The sequence below is a fragment of the Alligator sinensis genome, unplaced genomic scaffold (assembly GCF_000455745.1).
Source record: "Alligator sinensis unplaced genomic scaffold, ASM45574v1 scaffold20_2, whole genome shotgun sequence".
Lineage (NCBI taxonomy): Eukaryota > Metazoa > Chordata > Crocodylia > Alligatoridae > Alligator > Alligator sinensis.
In genome coordinates, this window is record NW_005842012.1 from 2,209,142 (window position 1) to 2,232,900 (window position 23,759).

The following is a 23,759-nucleotide window of genomic DNA, read 5'->3' on the forward strand; positions in this document are numbered from 1 at the left end:
TCCAAAAAACATGGTATAGGAGGAAAGCATGGAGGAATTGGATTATTTCATCTACAGAACCAGAAAATTGATTGGGAATTGTATGGGTTAAGATAATAGTCGTCCAACACAGAAATGGTGGTTATAAAGATGATGGCAATCAATTTTTCTCTGTGTCTACTAGACAAAAAACGGGACTTTAAATTGCAACAAGAAAAATGTACTGTGGGTAATAGGAAAATAATTCCTGATTACGAGAGTGTTTATGCACTGGAAAAGAGTCAGAGATCTGTCACTGGCAGCTTTTAAGGTGAGGTTGGCCAAACATTTGTCTGGAATAATACCGATAAGGAGGACTCTGCTCTGAGCAGGGAGTTGGAAAAGATACGCTCTTAAGGTTTATCCCAGTCCTATTTTCCTGATTCTCTGCTCTTCTCTGGAACAAAGTATGTGCTTATGTGTGATCTCAACCTCTCAGTCAGCTTCTTAATGTGAGAAACTATACATCTGTGGAAGCTTTATTCCTCCAGGGCTGGTATAACTGTGAAATGGGAAAAGTGATAGAAATCATACAACAATACCCTTTGCAAACAAATACCCTATGGATTGTGGCGGGCCTGTTTCAGTAACAGGTAGTATAATGAAGGACTTATGTTACAACAAATTAAGGTAAAGAAAACCTGATCTATAGTAGAAGAGTCAACCTAGTAACTACTGTGCAAATAGAGCATAGAGGCTCAGTGGGAATAGAATTTTTTAGGATCTGGGCCCAAGTGCTTTACAAATGTGCTAGAAATGAATGATTATTGTTAATCTTCAGTAAGTGTACTTTAAATACATATGCTTCTGCCTTCCACCCAAGTAAGCTATGGGGCATGAAGAGAGATCACTTCAGGCACAATTGGTGACTAGACATCCAGTTGGCTTTTAATGTAACAGGACTTGAGCATCAAACTCCCATTTATGCCTTTGAAAATCTTTCTTTACAAGCAACTTTAAGGCTTAAAATACAGCTTTTGTCTACAACAGCACATGCAGTCTAAAGAAAAGGTTTTTTTCTAATGAGGCTACTGAATAGTATTCTCTCTCCTCCCCCTTCCTCCTCACATATTTAATCTTTCTAGGAATAGAAGTTTTGATGAGGATCAAATGGAAAATGACGATTAATAAGATCACTGATGGAAATGTGTGTTTGGTTTTCAGTCTCACCTATAAACGTTAACACAATCAGGGGTTATAATTTATCTCGATCATTATTCCTGACAAATATATCCAGTTTACCTTGCAGAGATTATGGGATTTTCAGCATTGTCAAGATGGATGCAAACGTGCTGGTAGATTTCAGATGAGTCATAATTGAAGGGTTATCTGTGGTGCTGCCAAAACCAACAGGAGGCCTGACAACATGCTGTATAGGAGAATACTTATTTCTGAAGGACTTTTTTCACAAACTTTTATCACAGTCACTTTTCCTAATCAGCATTTTGTTGTGACATAAAATTGGAATCAACCTAATAAACAATTTGGGGGGTTTTAAGACAGCTGTTGATATTTCTCAAAGAGTAAAAAAGACAACCTTCTGGAGCAAACACAGTAGAACATGTAAGGAGGAAATTAACAGGGGAAATATTTAGAAACTAAAAAAAAGACCAAGCAATTAGTGAGTTTAAGGTCTTGGCCTTCTTATAAAACCATAAATTACTCAAATAGCCCTAGTCACACAACTAATGAAAATATATATCCCTGAAGATTCAGTTGAATCTATTTGCATGTTTGCTTGACATGTTCCTCTTAATACTTGACTTAGACTTGCACAGTTCTCCTTTCTACTCCCTTTTCCTTTGCTCATCCAATATATTGACATGCTATTGAGATTTTCCTGTTAATGGATGGGCTGAGCATAGCAGAATATACCAGTATGTGGTTTCTGTGGAGGGACAGCTGTACAGCAGACTTATTAGAGATAACTAACCTGTCACACAAGCCAGGACAGCCAACCAAACAAAACCCTTCCAAGTTCCCTGAGGCAGCTGCCAGGGAGATGGAGTATGGAGTAAATTCTAACACCTAGGCTTACAGTCAAGGCAACCCTAGTCTGGAAGTCCTTGCTGGACTCTGAATCACCGATGGGATGATTTGCACTTTTTATTACAGTCAACTCTGTCATCTCCTGATCACTGATTTGCTGCTGGACAATCAGTGAACTTCAAAACTGTTTGCTGCAGAAATAGGAGGCCTTCTGGTTATTTGTCCATTGAAGGATGTTCTCCTGCTTGAGTTTTTCTATTACATGAACAAGGGGGAGAAATTAAGGCATGGTAGACCCTGCTCTTTAATTTAAATGTAAGCCTTGTTTCCTTTGGGTGTCAGCATCTTCTAACCTCCTCCACTGTTGAGTATTTCTAGCTAGTTGGGAAAGAATACAGCTCATGTGGACTGGGCATGCACTGAGCATGTGGGTGAGTCCCAGCTACTGAAAGTCTCGCTATTGTCAGTGGGTATTATCTGGAAAGGCACATGTACATCTGGCCTGGACTGGCAAGAGCAAATGACCTCAAGCCAGAGTGTCTGAGCTAATTTCTTCAAAATACCAATTTATAAATTTACCAACTACGAGGAAAATCCTTTCTGGAGAAATGAGAAAGAGAGTAAATAAGATTATATGGTCTGTCCTATGCAGGAGATGAGAAAAGTTACTGATTATTTTTGGCCTTCAAAACCTGTAAGCTATTAAAGACAGCATTTTTGCAGCTGCAGAGGTTTTTTGCAATCAGGTACATATAAATCACAAAATATGTTACTTGGAAATGCTTTTAAGAATCTGGAATAAACACTAGACCAGGGAGAGCGTGCATAGTGCCCTGGGGTTGGGGAAACATGAATTCTGAATCTGCTCCCCGGTTCCAACCATGTGTAGAGACACACACAAGTGACATAAATGTTATTATAATATGTTGATGTTCCATTTTCCCTTGTGCTTTAAGTTGTTACCTCTTCTCTGCTTTACTTTCCCCATTTTTTCCTCCTCTCCTTTCCTCTCTCACTGTTCTTTTGGGGCTTAATTACACACAAAAGCAATAATGCTTTAATTGTACTGGCTTTATTAAAGCAGCAAATTATGATAGTGCAAATGCAGTTATACTGGTATTGTTCTCTCCATCACTACAAGAGTGGAAGGCAGGGCAAGTTAGCACCTTAGGGTGTCTATACACGTCTGCTCCGACATGTGCTAAAGTACACGTCAGAGCAGATTCAATTAACCAAGTCTGCTGGAGCCTCTGCTTCACATGTATTCAGCATCCCTGTGCTTCAGAATGGCAGTGGGGCACTTTAACAAAGCTTATTACACTGAATACATGTGATGCTGTAACACTGAATACATGTGACGCTATGGGCGCTTTAATTGGAGCCACTATAATTAAAGCAGGCCCCCCTCCCCCCCACGCATCCCAGAGCACAATGTAAAGATACCCTTATAGACTAAACAACATTTCCCTGCCTTCTACCTAACTTCAGACTAACACTCACTTATAAGGGGATGGTTAGCCATACTAATCTGAAGTCAGGCTGGAAGTAGGGCAAGGTAGCACTTTAGAGACTAACTAGTTCAGAGTGGCATAGCATAGGCAACCACTAAGAATGGAACACTCTACATGTTGAGCTATTTCCTTCTTCCTCACCATAGCTTCATCATTATCAACATGGAAATACAAAGCAAAATACAGTTCATTTACTGAATGTCTTCACATAACTATGCTTACCTCCTGTTAGCATGAGGGCACATTTGCACATGCAGTTGTCATTGTCAGCATCTTTAGTACTGAATTCAGCACCATGTAAGATCAGGCTACTCTGTTTTCCAGCTGTTCCTGTATGCCCTTTTAGATACAGCCTAAAACAGTAAGAGAAAATAATCTGTGTCACCAAGAGTAACATTTAAATGATTCAGGTCTCCTTTCATGCTGGGCTTGCCTTTTATAGTGATGTACACAAGGAAAATTACTGAAACCTCAGAAATGTCTTGGGCTCTGGCTCAATTAGTTTGCTGTTTCAGATGTAAATTGAGGAAATTCAGGATGTTTTAATATATCTTCACCAGGGTGAAATTTCTGTCATTGAACAAAGTAAGCATAAGTCATTTAAACTGTGAAAAAGTGAGTCTAGCGATAAACATGGAGGAAGTTAGCAAGAGTAAGTCCAATGAGGGAAAACTGGGTGACAGAATCTGTATTTCAATAAGTAAATTGTTAATTTTAACATGGCACAAAATATTTGTTGGGAATACGTCCCTTAGTGCTACCAATCTCAAGGAATTTTCTATAAAAATTGGAAGGATGATCCAGTGAATTAGCCTGAGACCTCTACTAGGCTTTCCCGTGTGACTCCTGGATTATATCCAGGGGTAGATCCAGGGGCAGTGCATGGAGCACTTATACCCCCTCTCTTTGATTTCTGATGCACCCAACATTTAAACCAGCTACTCGGCAGTTGCAGCAGCATTTTTAGTCAGGCAATGCTGAGGGAGTCACTTGACTTCATGGCTCATTATAATCTACTGGATACCTTCTAAACTGCTCAGTCCACAGATGTTAATGACCCCCTCTTCTTTTTAATGGCCTCGATGTTCCACCAAACAAGCCATCCTTTGTTCTGCAATTCTGCTGTCTGTTACCTGCTTCTGGTAATGAAGCTCCTATTTCACAGCCCCACAGATTATTTTAAACCATACCAATCAAATGATATTTGTTTTTGCTTCAATCTTAAACTAAGTAATACAGCCCTAGGCCCTCAGAATATTAGTAAACCTTCTAGTTTAGTTTTAACTGGAGGACAATACATGCGGTTTTTATATGGAATGATGCACCCAACTATCTGCATCCCCACCTTTTCAAAATTTCCCTCACCCTCCCCAACTATTCAACAGCTTGGTGATTAGGGAACTCTCCTGTGAAATGGGACTGTAGTTTTAAATAGACTGAAGTAGAGAGAGGTTTAGAACACAGCTCTGCAACTTCTTAGGGCACTATGTAAAATATAGGTACCAGCACCACTGCTACCAGCATGTTTCAGCTGACCTCAGTGTTAGCAATGTGTTCTTGCTAACAACCAGTTGGTCTTGTTCCCCCAGGAACGTCTCCCCCTCCCTGAGTCCCTAGTGAAAATCTGGATTAGAAGGGGCCTTAGACCTAGATCCTTAGGTGTTCAGGTTGGATAATTTCTGAATATACACAGAAGCCAAAGTACAGATAACCTGACAGTCCAAAATGGAGCTGACACCTGAATTTAGGGGCCCCCTTGAGGCTTGTGACTTGCTCTTTAAAAGTTAGATAACTTAATTCTTCCTAAATCCTGTTTAGATATCTACAGGTACATCTACACAAGGCGTTTACTGCAGAATTGCCTAATTAGCTCCCCAGTAAATAGCTCAGTATCTACATGTGCAACACTATTAGGATGGAGTAAACTAATTAACTCCACAGCAGGTTAGTACTTGTACGCAAGTACTATCCTACAGCAGAGATTTTTACTCTGTAGCAATGCCTGTCTAGATGCTGATGGGGCTGGCTGGGGCATGAGGGTGCTTTAATGTGGGGGCTGCTTGTTGGCCCCAGCCTCATACTCCAGTTATGGTCCTGGGCGCAGATTCAAACGTGGCACCTGGAAGCAATAAACAGCAAGATATGCACTTGAGTTTATTGCTGCACATTAATTGTATATGTAGATGCACCCTATGTGACCAAATGGAAGCTGGCTCTCAGTGACTTGAGATACCAGTCTCTTTGACCTCTCCCACAAATTCACTTCAGCATGTTTGAATATACAACCTCTGCATTATAATTCTTATTGTTTACATAACTCTTTCCATCTTCAAAAGGCAATGCTAGAATTATGTTCTCTTCATGCTTACATGCTCATAGAGGGACATTTCTGAAGACCAAAGCTTGCAGCCTTGCTCACTAGTTGGGTGGGTTGAGCAAAAGATCAGGGGCTTCACGCCATGCTGGCCTAAGATAACAACACAACTACCATACGTGGCTATATAATGTTATTAAAATAGAAATGACAATATTATTAGACATGGCAGTGAAACAGCAACCAGAGAAAGCAATGAATCTATAGGTGAATTGCTTAGATTTGGCTTTCTTATAACATTCCAAGCCTGTCATGAAGAAGACAATGAACTATCAGCAGTCATCCAGAGCCGTGTTTTTTTTCAATTTTTTTTTGGCTGTAGACTTCTATGTCTACAAAATATTGCTGCTCATACCCGCTATATCAGCTGTGTCTCTGCATGGTCATTCCTGGTATCAATACCATTACTCACTGTGTATTGACCAAACAGAAGATGCACTGCTGCCATTAACATTTAGGCACATACCCCCTTGGCAAAGCATTGCATATCCCCCAGGGATATCAGCACCACACTTTGAAAGCCACTGATTTAGAGACGTTATCATAATTATGTAATATCTAACCTTTATTTTTATCACCCATCTAGACTAACTTTTCTAGGTGCTCAAAAAAGAAAAGATACTAAACAAAATGAAACAGCACAACTCACCATTCCAAAATGCTCACTTATTGTATAGAATGACATTTGAAAACCACTTAAGCATTTTTTTCCACATGAGTTATATAGCTTAGGGGGCTATATAAACAGAACAGCTAAGGAGAGGATGCATCCTAAACATGTTTTGCTTTTCATGGTTCCTTCTGTGTGATGCATTCTAACTAACTTCAGTCCCTTTAAACTAAAATAAAGTATACTGTATGGAAAGCCTAGAGCTATATGGTGTTATTCAAACATCTGCAGAGCAATATGAAAAGTCATTTCAACTTCATTCCACAAATTGCACTGTTTCAAGTGATTAGGTCATCTCATATTCTTCACCCGAACTGTATTGCAGCCACAGCCTGTTTCTTGAGATTAACTTCTGAACCCCGGACAATGCCAAACTCAACTTCCCTTTAAAGGACTTGTATTTAGTTCTACACTTTTGGAACCAGAGTTAATAAGGATTGTGACATAAAAAATGTGCTTTTAAAAATAACCCCCTCTGGAATAAATAAAGCAAAAAGCCATATAGCAGAACAGCCTGTGTGTTTACTGTCATTAACTATCATGGAAATGCTTTCTCCTACAGTGTTTGCCTATAAAACATTTATTTATTATGCTCAGAAATAAGGGTAAATCTTGGCTGTCTGGCCAGCAGTAGTGAGCTGGAGGTAGGCCTTCATCCATTTAATTGTTTGCTGCTTCTACATCTAGTAAATCTCCACTGGTTGACTGCTGAGCAGCACAGCTAATTAACCCATGGGCAGTGCTACGTGAATGCAGTGATGTTGCTTCTGTTTGGGGGCTAGTGCAAGCAAAGCCAGTTTGTATGCCTCTGCTAATGCCTGGCAAAAGAACACGAAAGAAGCAGGATGTAGGACTGGGACTGGGACTAGGGAGGAGAAGGCTGTCAGATACGCTGAGAATAAGTGAGCCAGGGATCTAGCTGAAGGCAGGGTTTGGTAACAGAGCCAAAATGATTGAGAAACACTCATCTAGTTGATAGCTACTGCTTCCATTCCAGCATCCACTATATTAATTACCATAGATTGATGTATTTTGTATCCAGGGTTGTATGTCAGCAGCGTACACTGTGAGCTGAATTCTAATATCCTTTATGCACTTAAATGATAATTTTCCAGTTGCGTAAGTGAACTTTTGGCACATATGTGCAGTCTGCATTTCTATCAGTCACCTTCAAGTACACATGTAGTATTGATGCATAAAGGTACACATATACACTGAGCATGCACTTACAAACAAGTATCTGACTATGTGTGCACTCCCATGTTTGCCCATGAGTCACTAAATTGTAGTTGGACAGAAAACCATGACTAGCAAGTGCTGGACAGAGGCAGGGAGGGGCCTCCCATATTTCAGTCCCAATAGCTAAGTGGTTAGGGCACTCAGGTCTGTCACCCCCCACAGAGGGTTTTAATGGGCATCATCTTGACTGCCCAGCACACTGCTTTAACCACTAGGCAACAAGCAGGACAGACTTTTTTTAGTGCTCCTCTGAAGCTTAGCCACTGCACCTGGCATTTAATAGTCACTGAATAAAATTAATGGAAAGCAGTTCAATTGGGAAGTTCATGCCCATTTGGGATCAACCGTTCAGATTAGAAGTTAATACATTCAGCTCTTCAGAAGTACATCTATCTTGCTGAGCCCCCCACACCCTCTGCCTTGTTTTCTTCCTTCTGGCTTCAGAGCTCATCCTTGCTTGGCTGAACAAGCGAGGGTTGGAGGGACAGATTCAAGAAGAGGCAATGCCTAACTTGTGACCTGTGGTTACAAGACTATCTTGGCTTTTTTTTTGCCAAATAGCTGAACCTTTGCTTGTGGGCTGCTGGTTAGAGTATGAGACCTGAAAGCAAGAGACATTCAAGTTCAAATCCTTTTTGGGGATGGTGGGGGTTGTCCTAGAACCTAGAGCACTTGTATCTTGGTGAGTGCTCTAACTACACAGCTTTTGGGGTAAAACATGGAGGAGTATACTCCATTTCCTCATTTTTTCTGGGCCTAACGTAAATATACTTGTGTATGTAGCCACATAGCCACCTGGCCAGTGCATAACCTACTGAATGTGCTCAGTATATATTCATGAACTTATGCATTCCTACTGCAAAGGAAAAAAAATCAAAACTACATGTAAATGCTGAAGTATAACATGGGAACCTGGGAAAATGCCATTTAGTTGCACACAGCATAATCGAATTCTGTCCATAATCAAACACGCAACATTTAGAGAGAAAGAGAGAAACAATCAACCTCACTCTACAATGTGCCTGAATCTTAACTATTTTAGTGAGCCAGTGACAGACTCCTGGGTCTGTTTTTGTTATTTGTCACAACAAGAAGTTACACATACTTGGAGAGAAACTTGGGTTCTTAATTTCAGGTTCCCCCTAAAAAACAATTTTGTTGATTTATTTAATAATTAATAAAGTGTTTCTTTATCAATGAGTGTTATATAAAACTGGAACAATCCTTATACCCTGAAGGATATAAAATGTCAACAGTTCAGTGTTAAGTTTTTTAGTGTCTGCATACGTCTTTCATATATTACCAAACCTCATGGAGTCTCAAAAATAGCAACAGCTGGGTCTGAATAGTAATAACACCCTCCAGCCGAGACATCATACAACAGCTTAACAGCAGAAGATAAAATGTAAATAGTCACTGAGGGTAAAGCTGTTGTTATAGAGGACAGGGTAAGAAGTTTGCAAAACACACAATGAAATGTAACATAGCAGGTATCCAGAGAACCTGAAGATTTTGCTTAAAACCTTTAGCATTAAGTTTTCCCACTAAAAATTCTCACTATTTCTCTGTTTTGAAATTCAGAGGCCATACTGAATAATGGAATATCAAGACCTTGAAAAAGGAGAGAGGTTAATTAACACTTGTGGAGTGGAGAGAGATTAGCAACGATCAGGGAGGTAATAATGCATCATGAAGTCAATTAATTCACCCAGCACTGCCTGAATAGAAATGCCTCTAACCTTCCTGAGCAGTTGGTTTTAAAGTTTAAGTAGAGAAGGAATCAAGGGATGGGAGCAACCACAACTCCCATGGATCCGCCCCTGAAAATGTCTGTTCTTGCCAAGGGTAAAAAGGTAATGTAATGCATGGGCGTGTCAATGTGCAATCATAATATTGTATTTACACCTTTACTGTCACATTTGTTAAAGGCATACTGTAAACTGGACATCAAGCATTATATGGCTGTATCTTCCCTTTAGGACTTCAGGTTGGTGTTGTGGGGAAGCTAGATCTGCAGGAGTTACAACTCCTGGTAGGGCCACTCAAGAAAAAGTTAGGGATCAGACAGAAAAAAAGCAGCCAATGGTCCTGCAAGTTGCGTGTTGAACAAAAAGTGCAGAAGAGCCCAGATGTGAAAAAAGTTAAGTTACAGAAACACAGCAAGATGACCAGCAGGAGGATACTAAAGGCAGACCTTTTATTCTTGCCCTGAGCAACATTTGATGGAAGGTGAGAGGTTGAGGTTGAGCCATATGTCTTCTTAGTCCAGCTACAGCCTGTTTTAGGTAGTCAGTTTAACCTATTGATAGTGCTCAAGGCCACTGTATTTACTTAAATCGTCGTCCCATCTCCCCCCTCCCCCCACACACAACTGGCATAGGGAAAAAAGTTCATTTTATAATCACAGGCAACACAATCTCATTAAATACATTGTGGGTGCATCTATACATCCATTAAGGGCCAGCAATACATTGTAGAGCTTATTGCGCTCCAGTTTATTGTTCCTGGGGAGCTCCCAGGTGTGCACACGCATGTGTGCCCAGACCGCAGCATACTGACCTGGGTTGCAGCAGGCCTGGCTGGCGGGGGCGGGGAGTGGGGAGGGGTGGTGCTGCTCTGACTGGGCACAAGGGTGCTTTATTATGGGGCTAGCCAACACGCAGCCCCGGCATTGAAGCAGCCTCATACCCCAGCCATCTGGTCAGTGTCTACATGTGTGCTGCTGCGCACAAAAAAATTCTGCAGCAGGGTATTACTTGCAGTATTAAGAAACCTCACAGCAGGGTAGTACTTGTATTATTTACAAGTACTACCCTGCTGTGGAGTTTATTAATTTTGTGTGCCCTAATTGGGATGCACATGTGCATGCTGAGTTGTTTACTATGTAGTTAATTAGTCAACTGTGCATAAAATTTCTCAGGTAGATGCATCCTGTCTGTCATTAACTACTGCTGAAAGCAGCATGTGCTCAGCAATGAAAACCAACTATAAAGTTTATTAAGTGCACCCAAAAATGAGCATGACTATAAAACACATGGCCCACATTGGACAAATATGCTGGTGGGAACACTGCTACAAGAAGGGCTACATTAATATTCAGATGGCTATGCTAACCTATTCTTGTGATGGTTCCCAAAGGCATGTCTGTCCAATGGGGGCCATGGCTTTGTAGTCATGCTTAGTACTGACTGCATTTGTATGGTAGTGCCCATTAAACACAGTCCTCATTTTTCAAATCATGGTGAGCCACAACATTACATACAATTTATCTAGAACCCCTCTGTTGGCCCCTCTCTTAGCCTGGTGCATATGATTAGTGTGGACCCACCCTCCATGAGGTGAAGCTGGACCAAGCTGCCCTGCACCTTATCTGCATATATATTTTTGGAGTATCCCAGGACTTGTGACAAGAACACCTGGCTCCAGTCATTAGTGGGGGCTAATTAACACATGGATCCTTTGTGAGGAGTATCTGTAGTACACACACATATATTAAGCAGTACTGAGCTGTGGGGTCACCATGGCTTGAAATGCTGTTAACTCTGGTGGGGCCTAGCCAGGAGGAAAATTTGCAGAAAGCAAAGGGTCATAGCAGTGGGAAAGGGACAAATTCAAGGCAAACTTCTAATAATTAGGCTCTATACCTGGAAAATTATAACATTTTAAGTTTTCTATAAACAGAGTTTATTTATTAGGAGGTCATCACATAATCAGGGTTGCCTTCTCTTTGATTAAATATGGTAACTTTAAATAGTTGTTAGCTTCCAGTTCATTTATCAGCCAACTGTTTTACCACAAACTATATGGCCTGTTATATTGTTGTATGTACACTGGAGTAGCTTTGTCATTGCTTATACAAGATGATGTTTATTCTGGATTATGAAGAAGCAGATGTATGCTTGTACTACAGCTTGTACTACAAGCTACAGCAGAGATGTCACAAAATAATCATTGTAGTACAATGTGCTGCTAAGTTCAAAGATGATCTGTTTGAACTGGCACTTGAAATACTGATGTTCTATTTTGAAAAAGGACAATTACAATTATATTTGTCTGGAGAACAGAACTCAATCCCCATGCCCTAAGGAAATGTATGGGCTGGACAGCCTGAACCGTAGAACTGTTTTTCAATGGAAAATTGGCTAAACAAAATACCTCAAAATACCTCAAAGAAGTCTTTGGGTTTGGGTTTTCAGTTTTCCCTCCTACCTTTGTGGAATAATTTAATTTTTTTTGTAGGGGGAAAAAATCAGACTGATTGTACTAATCAGTGTTAATTATCTTCATGGACTTTCTGTTTCTGCAGAAATGACAGTTTTTGCCCTAATGTAGTACTAGGAAATACAAGCTAAACTACCTTATAAGGTAAGGGGACTTTGTGCATTTTCAGCTTCAGGAAATTGTAGATAAACAATACTCTAATTAGAGATGTAAGAACCAGATAAATAAACTAAGACGATAATGCCATTATTTCGATAGAACTAAGGATGGATAACTAGCTACAAAAAAACCTAAAACTGATCTGAACATTTGCCTAGAACTCAAACAAAGCCAATCCTGAAGCAATTTGGTTAACTTTAAATATACATTTTTTCCCTTCTGCCCCTTTACACTTTCCAGTTTTGGCTGGACACAGATATAGAAATGCCAAAAAGTATTCTCAAAGGGTTTTCAACATAAAACTATGGGGAATTTCAAGAGAAACCCGTGTTTGAAAAGTTTCTGAAGTGTGGATAAGTAGCCAGACATTCTGATGCTTATCATTCTTGAACTTGTGAACCTTTTGAGGTTTGCTTATTATTACTACCACCAACAGAAAAAAAATACCACTCATTTTGAAGAGTATTAGATTAGGCTCGTCCTCACTTGTAGGTGGCCTAATCCTACTTCAGAAATCTGGATGAGACCCAGAGAAAAAATAAATGTAGTGAGGTTTGAAGTATAATTAGACCATTCAAAGTAAGCCTATGGTTCAAAATAGTTTTACTAAATGATTTAGTTGAAACATACAAACACCTTACAGCTATAGGGGCATTCAAATGACTTACACTTTAGTTTGGAGGTGTTGGTTGTAGCCGTGTTGGTCTGAGGACATAGGCAGACAAAGATCTTTGGGTAAATGTGATTATCTTTTATAAGACCAACTAAATAGTTGGAAAATTGTTCTTGTGCCTGAAATCTTGCAAAGAACAATTTTTCCAACTATTTAGTTGGTTTAGTAAACAATTTCACATTTACCCAAAGAGCCTTGTCTACCTATTACACTTTACTTATATTTTCTCCTATATTAGAAGTCTATAATCTGCCTATAATTGTCAATATTTGCTAAATACCACCAAAGTTGCCTGCTCTATGTATAGAAGTCTCATAAATTACATTATGGTATATACTAGCTTTTACTGTGATGACTACTGTACAGGTATTGAGTCAAAAACTTAGGTTGTACTGCATCATGGCATTTAATAAATGATTTACTTAAATTATTGTTTCTCTGTATAATCAATGTAGAGGATTTCATTATAAAAGTTACTTGGTAAAATTTTATATGAAATTTGCTCAAATTCTTATGATTAGAAAGAAGCTGACCTGTATGACTCTTATGCAGTAGAATTTCACTATTTTAAATTTTAACTGTTTGTTGTAAGTTGCATATAAAATTGCTGGAATTATTTTACTTTTAAGAAAAAGAGTTAATAGCATACTCACGTCAATAAATTAAAGACTATGTAGGTATACGCCACAAAAAGACTATCAGAAATAATTATATCCTAAGCCATGTGTGTTACATTCTGATTTTATGATTAACTGTCAAATTCATGACATTCAGGCTAGGCACAGGCACTACGCTGTTTCTAGTTTAGGTGGTTGGAAACTGGTTTATACCTGTAACAAAACAGAAGTTCAGGGCACATAAAGCAGTTTCAAAATGCAGATCCTGCTCTAAGACCAACTCCATGTTGTATCAGACTTACTTGAGCTAGCTTGTACCAGGCTATCTAACTTCTATGCCAGGTCTCCTCATGAATCAAGGTATGTTGCTATCCGCTGGTATCCCAGGAGACTTTGTGGGGCCTCCTAACCCCTCCCCGCCCCTGCAGGGAGCCATGGCTTAGCTGCTGCACCCCAGAGCTCTTTGTCTGTCAGCAGCATGCAGGACAGAGGCAAGGCATTGTGAGTGGGGCTCGAGCTGCTGAGGGGAGGCGGTGGCCAGCAGACCACCCTGCATTCCTGGCCCAGGTTGCTGGAGGACACAGAGTGCCCCCAGCCACTGCCAAATTCCTAGCTGAAGCTGCTTCTCTGCACCTGCAGGGTATGGCTGCCTGGGAACAGGAGCCCCACTTTTGTAGATTAGTGGCTTCAGCCAGGAATTCAGTGCTGGCTCTGGGAGGGAGAACCTGTCAGCCCTTCCCAAAGCCACTGCAGTGCAGTGTCCAGAGTGTCCCTGTGTTGTCCAGAGCCCCAGGACCCTGTGCTACAGCAGCTTTGGGAAGGGCTCACAGGATCTCACCCTCCCCCCCGACCTGAGCCAGTGCCAAATTCCTGGCTGAAGCTGCTTCTGTGCAGATGTGGGCTCCCATTCCCAGGGAGGGGCACCCCACAACTGCAAAGAAGCAGCTTCAGCCAGGAATTCAGTGCTGGCTCTGGGGTGGGGGAACCCCTGCAAATCTTTCCTGGAGCTTCTGCACTGCAGGGTCCTGGGGCTCACGAGAGGACAAGGACATTCTGTGCCCTGCTGGCTGGGAATGTGGGGTGTGCCACTGGCACCACCTCCCCGCAGCAGCTCACAAGCCCTGCTCCCTACCCTGCCTCTGTCCTGCCTGGGGTGGACCCCCATGTCCCCACCCTGGACAAAGCCCAGGGACCCCCATGCCTCCCTCCAGTGTCTACCTGGCAGATGACAGAGCAGTCGGGGGGGGAGGGGGGAGTGTGTGCCTGACAGCCAATCAGGGATGGCACAGCCATTCAGCCGCATTCGGGTACCCTCAGTAATGTGCAGCATGCTGGAAGGTGTCAGGAGTGGCCCCAGCCCTCTGGCCTCAGCCAGTGCAGGCTTCTGCCTACCTCGCCCAATCAAAGAGCAAATATGAGTTCGGTTCACTAAAGGTCTAATCTATCCAGTTTAGACAAACATGCATAGATTGGATTGATTCTGCCTTGGGCTTTTTGACTGTCTGCACCCAGCCCAAGTCTTTTATTATTTAGTGGAAACTAGTGAGTTTCTTCTGCATATCAGTCATGTATTCCCCCACACAAAGAAAGCTGTGGGAAAAGTATACAGTGAAACATATGTAATTTTTAACAACCCTCCATTATATATCTCTATTAATAATTCATAAATCTCATCCTAGAAAATTAACTTTTAAGGAATTAAATTTCTACCTGGGTAGAAAAAGACACTATAGATACTTTCAAATACTAATTCTAATAATAATATTTCCATTTACACTCTCTCAGATGCTGGTGACCCTTATTAACAAAACCAGCAAGTTATTTGTGCCAACAATTGCTATAGTTCACCCAATTTTTAGATTGGTGTTTTGCTAATTATAGTATTGGCAAATTATGCATGTAGGCTTACAGGAAGGTAGGACTGAAAGGGACCTCACAAGGTTATCTAGTCTAGGACCCTGCTCAAGGCTGGGTTGTCACTGATTAAACCTTTCTAATCAAGTGTCTGTCTAACCTGATCTGGAAAACTTCCAAGGATGGAGGTTCCACATTTTTTCTAGGTAGCCCGTTCCAGTGCTTGACCATCCTCATAGTCAGAAAGTTTCTACTAATCTCCAATGTAAATTTCCCTGCTTCAGTTTAGCTCCTAATCCAGCTTCCCATTGCTCCTAATCCTGTCCCTTATAGCCACAGAGTAAAGCCCATCTTCATCATTTGCTCACAAAAACCAGTGTATACTAAAACAACATTATTGAGGTGGCAAAATCAACACTCAGCTGTTACGACAATGTCCTTATTAAGATTGTCTGTGCAACCTTTGACCTGTTTGTGCATATTATTTTATGACACAATTTTTATTATGTGATTGCATAAGAATGTTTCCATAGGATCCCCTACCTCATTCAGTGCGCAGGGTGAACAGTGTTCATTTAATGACAGCTACACAGGATTTTGTTTTATCCTCATGGGTTAATGTGTAGCTACATGTTTTATTTCCTGCAGACAACTCAAACTCTGCTCTAAAGACAGAATTATTAATTTCCTCATGGGCTTTTCTCTGGTGCTTATCACTATAATAGCTGAGTGATTCACAGATAATAATCATCATTCATTACATCTCTATGAGACAAGAGGGTAGGCTTATCCTCATTTTAGACTGTTTTGGGTGCCCAGTTTGAGTCAATTAGAAGATTATTTTTCAGAGTACTTAAGAGTTTTAGAAATTTATATATTGAAAGCATAGCTACCACTGACTTAAATTGTCTCCAGCAGCTGTGCATTTTGGGAAATCAGAGCTAAGGCTATCAGACTAAAAGTCAAGAAAACGAGAAACATAACGTGCAATCACCTGTGAAAAGTTTGGTTAAGTGATAAGTTCTTGCATATGACACAAAAATCCAGTGCAAAGGCAAGAAGAGACTCCAGTAAGTCAGGTTTATATTCCTTAATCTTGAAACAATCCTTTCTTTCCCTGAAAACCCCTGCCTCACTCACTGCACAACTTCTTACCTCTACAAACTGGCAAATCTACTTTACTGCACAATCCTTATTCATATCTAAAGCAGGTTTCTAATATGGAGGAGAAGGAGGCAAGGATCCATTTAGAAAAATAGCAGGGGAGCATATAATTCAGTACTGTCTCATAAAGCAAACTATATCTGTATAGATAACTAAGCAAACTTGTATTTCCTAACTCTTGAGTATAATAATATTCTTTTAATGTAGTTTGTGGTGTGTCATTTTCTCATTTTTTTAAATTCTACCATGTGACATCATATTGAAATCTACATAGCTCATTGGCAGGGTTAAATGTTTTAGATCACCTAGAAAGACCTTTTGATAAAGTAACTGATGACAATTTTAGATGTGGGTTGGCTGGAAGTGGAGCCCACCCATGTTAGTGGGTTTCATAGATACTTGCCCAGCAAATGCTTGCCCAGCAAATACTTGCCAGCTTCATCCCGACAAGAAGCAAGGCGGGCAGGAGTGTCCAAAAGCCCCCCTGGCTCACCAAGGGTGTCCGGGAATGCCTGCTTGCCAAAAGGGTGGCGTACGCCCGGTGGAAGGGGGGTGTAATCTCCAAAGAGGAGTATACCTCCTCTGCTCGGGCCTGCAGGCGGGCTGTTAGGAAGGCCAAGGCGGAGATAGAGCTCGGATTAGCGTCCAGGATTAAGGATAACAAAAAGTCCTTTTTCAAATATATTGGGAGGATGAAGAAGGCGCCGGGTAATGTGGGGCCCCTGCAGGATATGCGGGGCAATCTGGTGGTTGCGTCAGAGGATAAAGCGGACCTCTTTAACCAATTCTTCACCTCCGTTTTCTTGTGCAGGGACCGGGACTTCCCTGCTGTGATAGAAGCCGGACGCGAGGGGATCGCCTTCAGACCTCAGGTTGGGGAGGACCGGGTTAGAGAGCTTCTGGAGGGGCTGGACGCGTTCAAGTCAGCGGGTCCGGATGCTCTCCACCCCAGGGTGCTGAGGGAGCTGGCTGGGGTTATTGCAGGGCCCCTGGCACGGCTCTACGAGCGATCGTGGTGCTTGGGCCAGGTGCCAGACGATTGGAAGGTAGCTAATGTGGTCCCCATCTTCAAAAAAGGGAAAAGGGAGGACCCGGGCAATTATAGGCCCGTCAGTCTTACCTCAATCCTGGGGAAGCTCTTTGAGAAGATCATCAAGGAGCACATTTGTGATGGGCCGGCATCCGAGATGATGCTCAGGGGCAATCAGCATGGATTTATTAGGGGGAGATCATGTCAGACCAACCTGATTGCCTTTTATGATCAGGTCACAAAGGCCATGGATGCAGGTGTCGCGGTGGATGTAGTCTTTCTGGACTTCAGCAAGGCCTTTGACACCGTCTCTCACCCCATCCTAATTAATAAACTAGGCGACTGTGGCATAGATGCCTACACGGTCAGATGGATTGCAGATTGGCTGAAGGGTCGCACTCAGAGGGTGGTGGTGGATGGATCATATTCGACTTGGGGGGAGGTGGGTAGTGGAGTCCCTCAGGGCTCGGTCCTGGGCCCTGCGCTGTTCAATGTCTTCATCAGCGATCTTGATGTTGGGGTGGAGAGCAACCTGTTTAAATTCGCTGATGACACCAAAATTTGGGGGGAGGTGAGCACGCTAGCAGGGAGAGAGAGATTGCAGAAGGATCTGGATAGGTTACAGGGGTGGGCAGACAGGAACAGGATGCGTTTCAATACGGACAAGTGCAGGGTGCTGCACTTGGGTAGTAGGAACCAGCAGCACACTTATAAGATGGGGAGCTCCCTACTTGAGAGCACGGAGGCGGAAAGGGATCTTGGTGTCATTATTGACTCCAAGATGAACATGGGCCGACAATGCGAGGTCATGGTTGGCAGGGCTAACCGGACCTTGTCGTGCATCCACAGGTGCATCTCGAGTAGAGCCAGGGAGGTGATCCTCCCCCTCTATGCGACGCTGGTCAGGCCGCAGCTGGAGTATTGTGTCCAGTTCTGTGCGCCCCATTTCAGGAGGGATGTGGACAACATGGAGAGGGTCCAGAGGAGGGCCACCCGCATGATCCGGGGACAACAGGGCAGACCCTACAGTGAGAGACTGCGGGACTTGAACCTATTCAGCCTCCACAAGAGAAGGCTGAGGGGGGACCTGGTGACCGTCTATAAACTCACTAGGGGGAACCAGAAGGGTTTGGGGGAGACGCTGTTTCCCCTAGCCCCTGCTGGCATAACAAGGAATAATGGGCACAAGTTGATGGAGAGGAGGTACAGATTGGACATCCGAAAAAACTACTTCACAGTCAGGGCGGCTAGGAGCTGGAACCAACTTCCAAGGGAGGTGGTGCTGGCCCCTACCCTGGGGATCTTTAAGAAGAGGCTGGATACTTACCTGGCTGGACTCATTTGAGTCCCGTTTTTGTTTTTAGGGTGAGTGGTTTTGTTTGTGTTTTTGGGTTGTTCTCCCGCCCTGGCGGGGGGGCGGGCTAGAAGATCTATTAGGTCCCTTCCGACCCTGAAACTATGAAACTATGAATGATGAAACCGAAATCTTGGGTTTCCATTCCAGGTGCTGGAGTAGAGCATGTAGTACATAAAGACTTCTTAATCTGTTCCTCCCAAGCTCGGCTTCTTCTGCCCTATGCATGTTCATGTCCCAGCCCTGTCTTTCCCCAACCTTGTCCCAGTATAATTTACCATTCCTCAGTCTTCTCATACCAACTCCAGTCTCCTTACCCAACCATTCCACCATTCCTACTTTCCCATCCTAGACTGACAGTTTAATCTACAATCATTCCTCTCTTTCAGGGTTTTCTCCCCTTCTATGCCCGCTCCAAGTTTCCTTTCCCAGCCAGTTCCCTTTCCCAACTTCTGTCTGATATGCTTCTCTTCTCAGCTCCCCAGTCCTAGTCTTTCTCTCTCTAGATTCCTCAAGGTTCCTCAGGTTGCACAGACAACCTCTTCCTGGTTCTTTGCCCCAGTCTCTGCATTTCCCTGGTTCCTTGCTGCAGTCTGTTTGCCCACCCAATCTCGTTTTTTTCATATATCACAGCTACTTTTTAGATCTGTCCCTTCATCCATCCTCCTCACCTACTAGCACCTAGTCTCTCTTTTCTTGTGCCCCACCACAGCACCTCAGTCCCCCACCCCAGCACCTTATGTAATTTTTACTCCAAATCATCTTCAGGCTTCATTGCATTTCTCTCAGCTCCTGGTCTCCACTCTTTATCCTCCAGTTCCTTGTCTCAGCCTCCCCACCTTCCTGCAGGCTCGCACTGCCTACTTTATCTCTCCTTTCCAGCTTTGTCTTCCTCACAATCCCAGTCATCTTCCTTGGTTCACAGCCTCTGTGCCCACCCAGTTTCACCGTACTCTAGTAGGGAGCAAGTCACTCCTGTCAAACTAGAAAATGAGAAGAGATTGAACACACTATGCCATTGTAGCTAGTGTATGCACAATATAGTCACCACCAGAAAGTATACTCAATGAGAAGAGAATTTCTGGAGACTTCAACTGTCAAAATTGAAGAAAACTCACTCCATTGAACAAGTGCAAATGGAGATTTTTCAAAGGCTAGTAACTTGGTCAGATTTTGGAGGATTGTCGCAGGGATGGCAAAAACATACCTCCCTGGTACGAAGGCCATTCCCAACAAATTTCAAATCTCTAGTTCAAAGTTGCAATAATTTTTTTAATAGGGGTAATATATTGTACTTTTCCCTAGCTATGTTTTTTCAAAAAGAACCATTTAATCTGAGGTTTTTCTAAAATAATTCAGCCAGGGCAACCATCTAGCATAGAAAATTTCAGCCCAAATAGCTATAGTTTAGAAAAAGTATAAGCAACTGAAAACATGGCCTTAAAATCTAAATTTTCAGATCACTTTAATAATACTCAGCAATATTAGGTCTATCTTTAACCAAGCCAGTTATGAATATGGAGATATTGTGAAGTAAATTCTGAAATGTTTTTGGTCAAAAATTTTTAATGGAAATGATTTTGCCATGCTCTATAATTGGTTAAAATGGAGGCATGTGGGGGTTATTAATGTGTAATATTTTTTATTAAATACATATCAGTGGAAACTAAAAGATAATTTTTTGCATCAAAATCCTATCTATGCTGTGTATCTTATTTCACAGCCTGTACAAATATAAAAAATCAAACCATATTCAGACTATTGTAAAACTGTAGTGCACATTCCTATGAAAATGAACACAGGATCATCTTTGAATATGTATAGGATTGCAATATTGGGTTTTGTATCTTGAATGAAAGTTAAGTTGGATCAGAAGAAATGCTGATGTTGATCTCAATGAGTTTTGTGTCAGGCCTAAAATGCACAATATTTAAGTGGCTTCAAAGACAAAAATATACTCTCAACCGAAGCTAAAAATCTGTAGATGGTGCTGGTTCTCCTCAACTGGATGCAGAAGACAAAGTTTTATTCCTTAGCAGTTGCTATAAATCGTACATACAACACAGCAGAAACATTCATGCTGCCTGCCAACAAATCATTGTTCCCTTTTTTGTGATGATTTTCTACTATGGCAACTGACATGCAGTTTAATTGATTCTGGCTCCTTAATATTAGACTAGTTCTGTGAAGTTACATGATCATGATAAGATCTCAGCTCACAAATCAAACTGCAAGATACCTAATCCTCAGGCAGGCTTGCCTACAGAAAAAAAGAAGCACAGGATTGTATTGTGGTATCAGCAAGTTATCGAGTTTGTCATTAGAGCCAGTTGTGAGAAGGCTGGAGCAGAGAAAAAAGGGCAAAATAGGAGGGAGATATCTCTTTTTGCAATACCAAAAGTCTGGACAAAATAAAACTTGGCAATTTCTATACATTCTGGACATGCCAGGACAAATTTCCTGTAATGGGTTGAGTTTATGTCAAGGTCTTTGCCAAGTGAAAGAAAAACACTCATTCTGAACTGGCATCTTTTTTTTTCACAAGTATAAACAAGTTCAAAGCAGTGCAGAATTAGGCCTATGGACTTCAAAGGATGTGCACCAGCCCACAAGATCATCCCCTAAATGGAAGCCTAAGATTCTTCATAGTTTCCCTAAATGCATAAGTAAATAGATGTCATCTGTAATCACAATTAGGAGATTTAAATAGAACATGCAACAGGTTATACAGATTGAATAAGCATTTCCTGAAATTTCTATTGACAAAATAGCAAAATGAAAATACATCAAAGCTACATTATGTTTTTTGTTCACAGATAGGCAAGAATGTCCTTCAGAGGTAGAGTTCGCAAGGATGCACCTGCTCCTTGCATGGCTACCTGGTCTCCCCTTTGGTGGGGAGTGGGGGCAGCCACCCTTTGCCCCCATCCTGACCATGGTCTGAGGGGCAGTGTGCTGCACCCACTTGGTAAATCCTGGATCTTCTCATGATGTCTCACCTATGTTAACTATTATTGAGAGAAATTAATCGTTACTGACATAATTGGAAATGGCCTAAAATTAAGGTTCATTAATCTCCTTTGAACTGTTTATACTACAACATTCTTCCACTCTAATAGTGTAATTGTATTTTACAATTATGTTCCTTTGGGCATTTGCAGATTCTGTTTCTGAAATGTATCCAGTGCTAATGGCCTAATGACCCTTTCAAATCACACTAGAACACTGCTATACTGTAGCTGGAATGAAATGAGTTTGCAGCTGCCAACAGACTAAGATTTAAATAAATAACTTAATGAATAACACATTAAAATAAATATTTTGGGTTCTACATGAGATTTTCAAGATTTATGATGGGCTTCATGTCGAGAGATGTGTACTTCCCGCTGAATAAACCCCAAAGGAAAACATAGAGCCATTTTTTGGAATATTGTTTCCTAAGGAATATTTTCATTGGGGTTTTCAGTCAGACACTAAACACTGGACCTGTACAATCTTGATTTAGAAACCCCTTTACATGTATGCTTGTCTAATGAGCTTGTTTCTGATTGTCATGCAACTCATGGCAACTATACACATTATAAAAGGATGTTAAACAATTGCTTCACTGATCTGGTAGAAAAGTCAATTGTTTCCAAATGAGGAAGCTGCTGAAATGTAAGGTTATGTTCAGGACAATATAACGATGTCATGATCTCATTCTGATCATGATTTTGATTTTTTTTTTGGAGTAAGCGTAATGTATGTGTGCGTGAGAGAGAGAGAGAAAGCACTTCTGTGGCTTTAATTCAATAATGTGCTTGGGGAACATTTCTAAAATTAACATTATTGATGTGGGGCCTAAATCCATGCTATTTCACACCAAAAAGAAAGAAAGAAAACAACCAAAAAACAAAACAAAACACCAACCCCCCCAAAAAACCCCAAACAAACAAACAAACAAACAACAAAAGGTAAAACACTGAAAAGAAAACTTCTCAGCCTTAGTCATCATATTCACATCCCAGTCACATAAGTGGATGCTACAGTAAAATCTCTGTTATCTGGTACTTCAGCAACTGGAACACTCTATTAACTGGAGTTTCTGGCTGGCTGCAGGATGGTGGGGGAGGGGAGGGAGGGCAGGGGAAAGCACACAGGTGGCGACCACTGCAACCACCCACTACCCCACGCTACCGCTGGTCCATGTGTAACTTTCCCCCCGCCCCCCCCAGCTCCACTAGCTGGACATGGAGGGAGAGGGCAGGGGAAAGCTCACACGCAACAGCTGTTGCCACCCTGCATGCGGCCACCACCACACCACCCCCACCCACTCCATGTTATCTGAAAACCCTGCTGGGTTATTTCAGATAACTTGAGTTTTTATATAACTGGCAATCCCCTTACCCCGGGGATGCTGGATAACAGAGATTTTACTGTAATTGTATGATTAAAGGGTACAAGAATAAAGCCATATGAGAACAAGGAAGGGTAGAGTGAAGAGCACTGAACACCCCCTACATGTTGTCCCCAAAACATTTATTGTCAGGGGGAGAGGGAGGAAGGGCAGCTTTAGCTTTTAGATCAGGGGTCGCCAACCTGTGGCACAAGTGACACAAGCAGCCTGTGTGTGTGGCACATGGCAGATTGCGGAAGGGACAGGCAGCACAGTAGCAGATAGGGCAGGAAGCAGAAAGCAAAGCAGCAAATTGGGTATGGATCACAGTGGAGGAAGCAGAAAGCAGAGCAGCAGATCTGGAAGGGAGAACAGGGCCTGCAGCAGAAAGCAGAGTAGCTGATCAGGCAGGGGAAAGGGTTTGGAGTGGTACTTGGGGAGGGTGCAGGGCTAATTTGTGGCATGCCTGCTGAAAAGGTTGCCCCCCCACTGCTCTAGACAGTCATTACTG

General features: G+C 42.0%; 1 protein-coding gene across 8 annotated transcripts in view; it reads right to left on the reverse strand.

Annotated features, from left to right (window-relative positions):
* Positions 1 to 23,759, reverse strand: part of ANGPT1 (angiopoietin 1) — a 274,023-nt gene that overhangs the window by 7,421 nt on the left and 242,843 nt on the right. For 5 of the 8 annotated variants that reach the window (XM_025202019.1, XM_006021942.3, XM_025202021.1 and 2 more), the window contains one exon: positions 3,741 to 3,871. In XM_025202019.1, the coding sequence (XP_025057804.1) occupies positions 3,741 to 3,871 (131 nt within the window). Of the gene's footprint in view, positions 1 to 3,740; positions 3,872 to 20,144; positions 21,882 to 23,759 lie in introns of those variants that run through there. The other 3 variants (XR_003093648.1, XM_025202020.1, XR_003093647.1) reach the window with 2 other exon arrangements.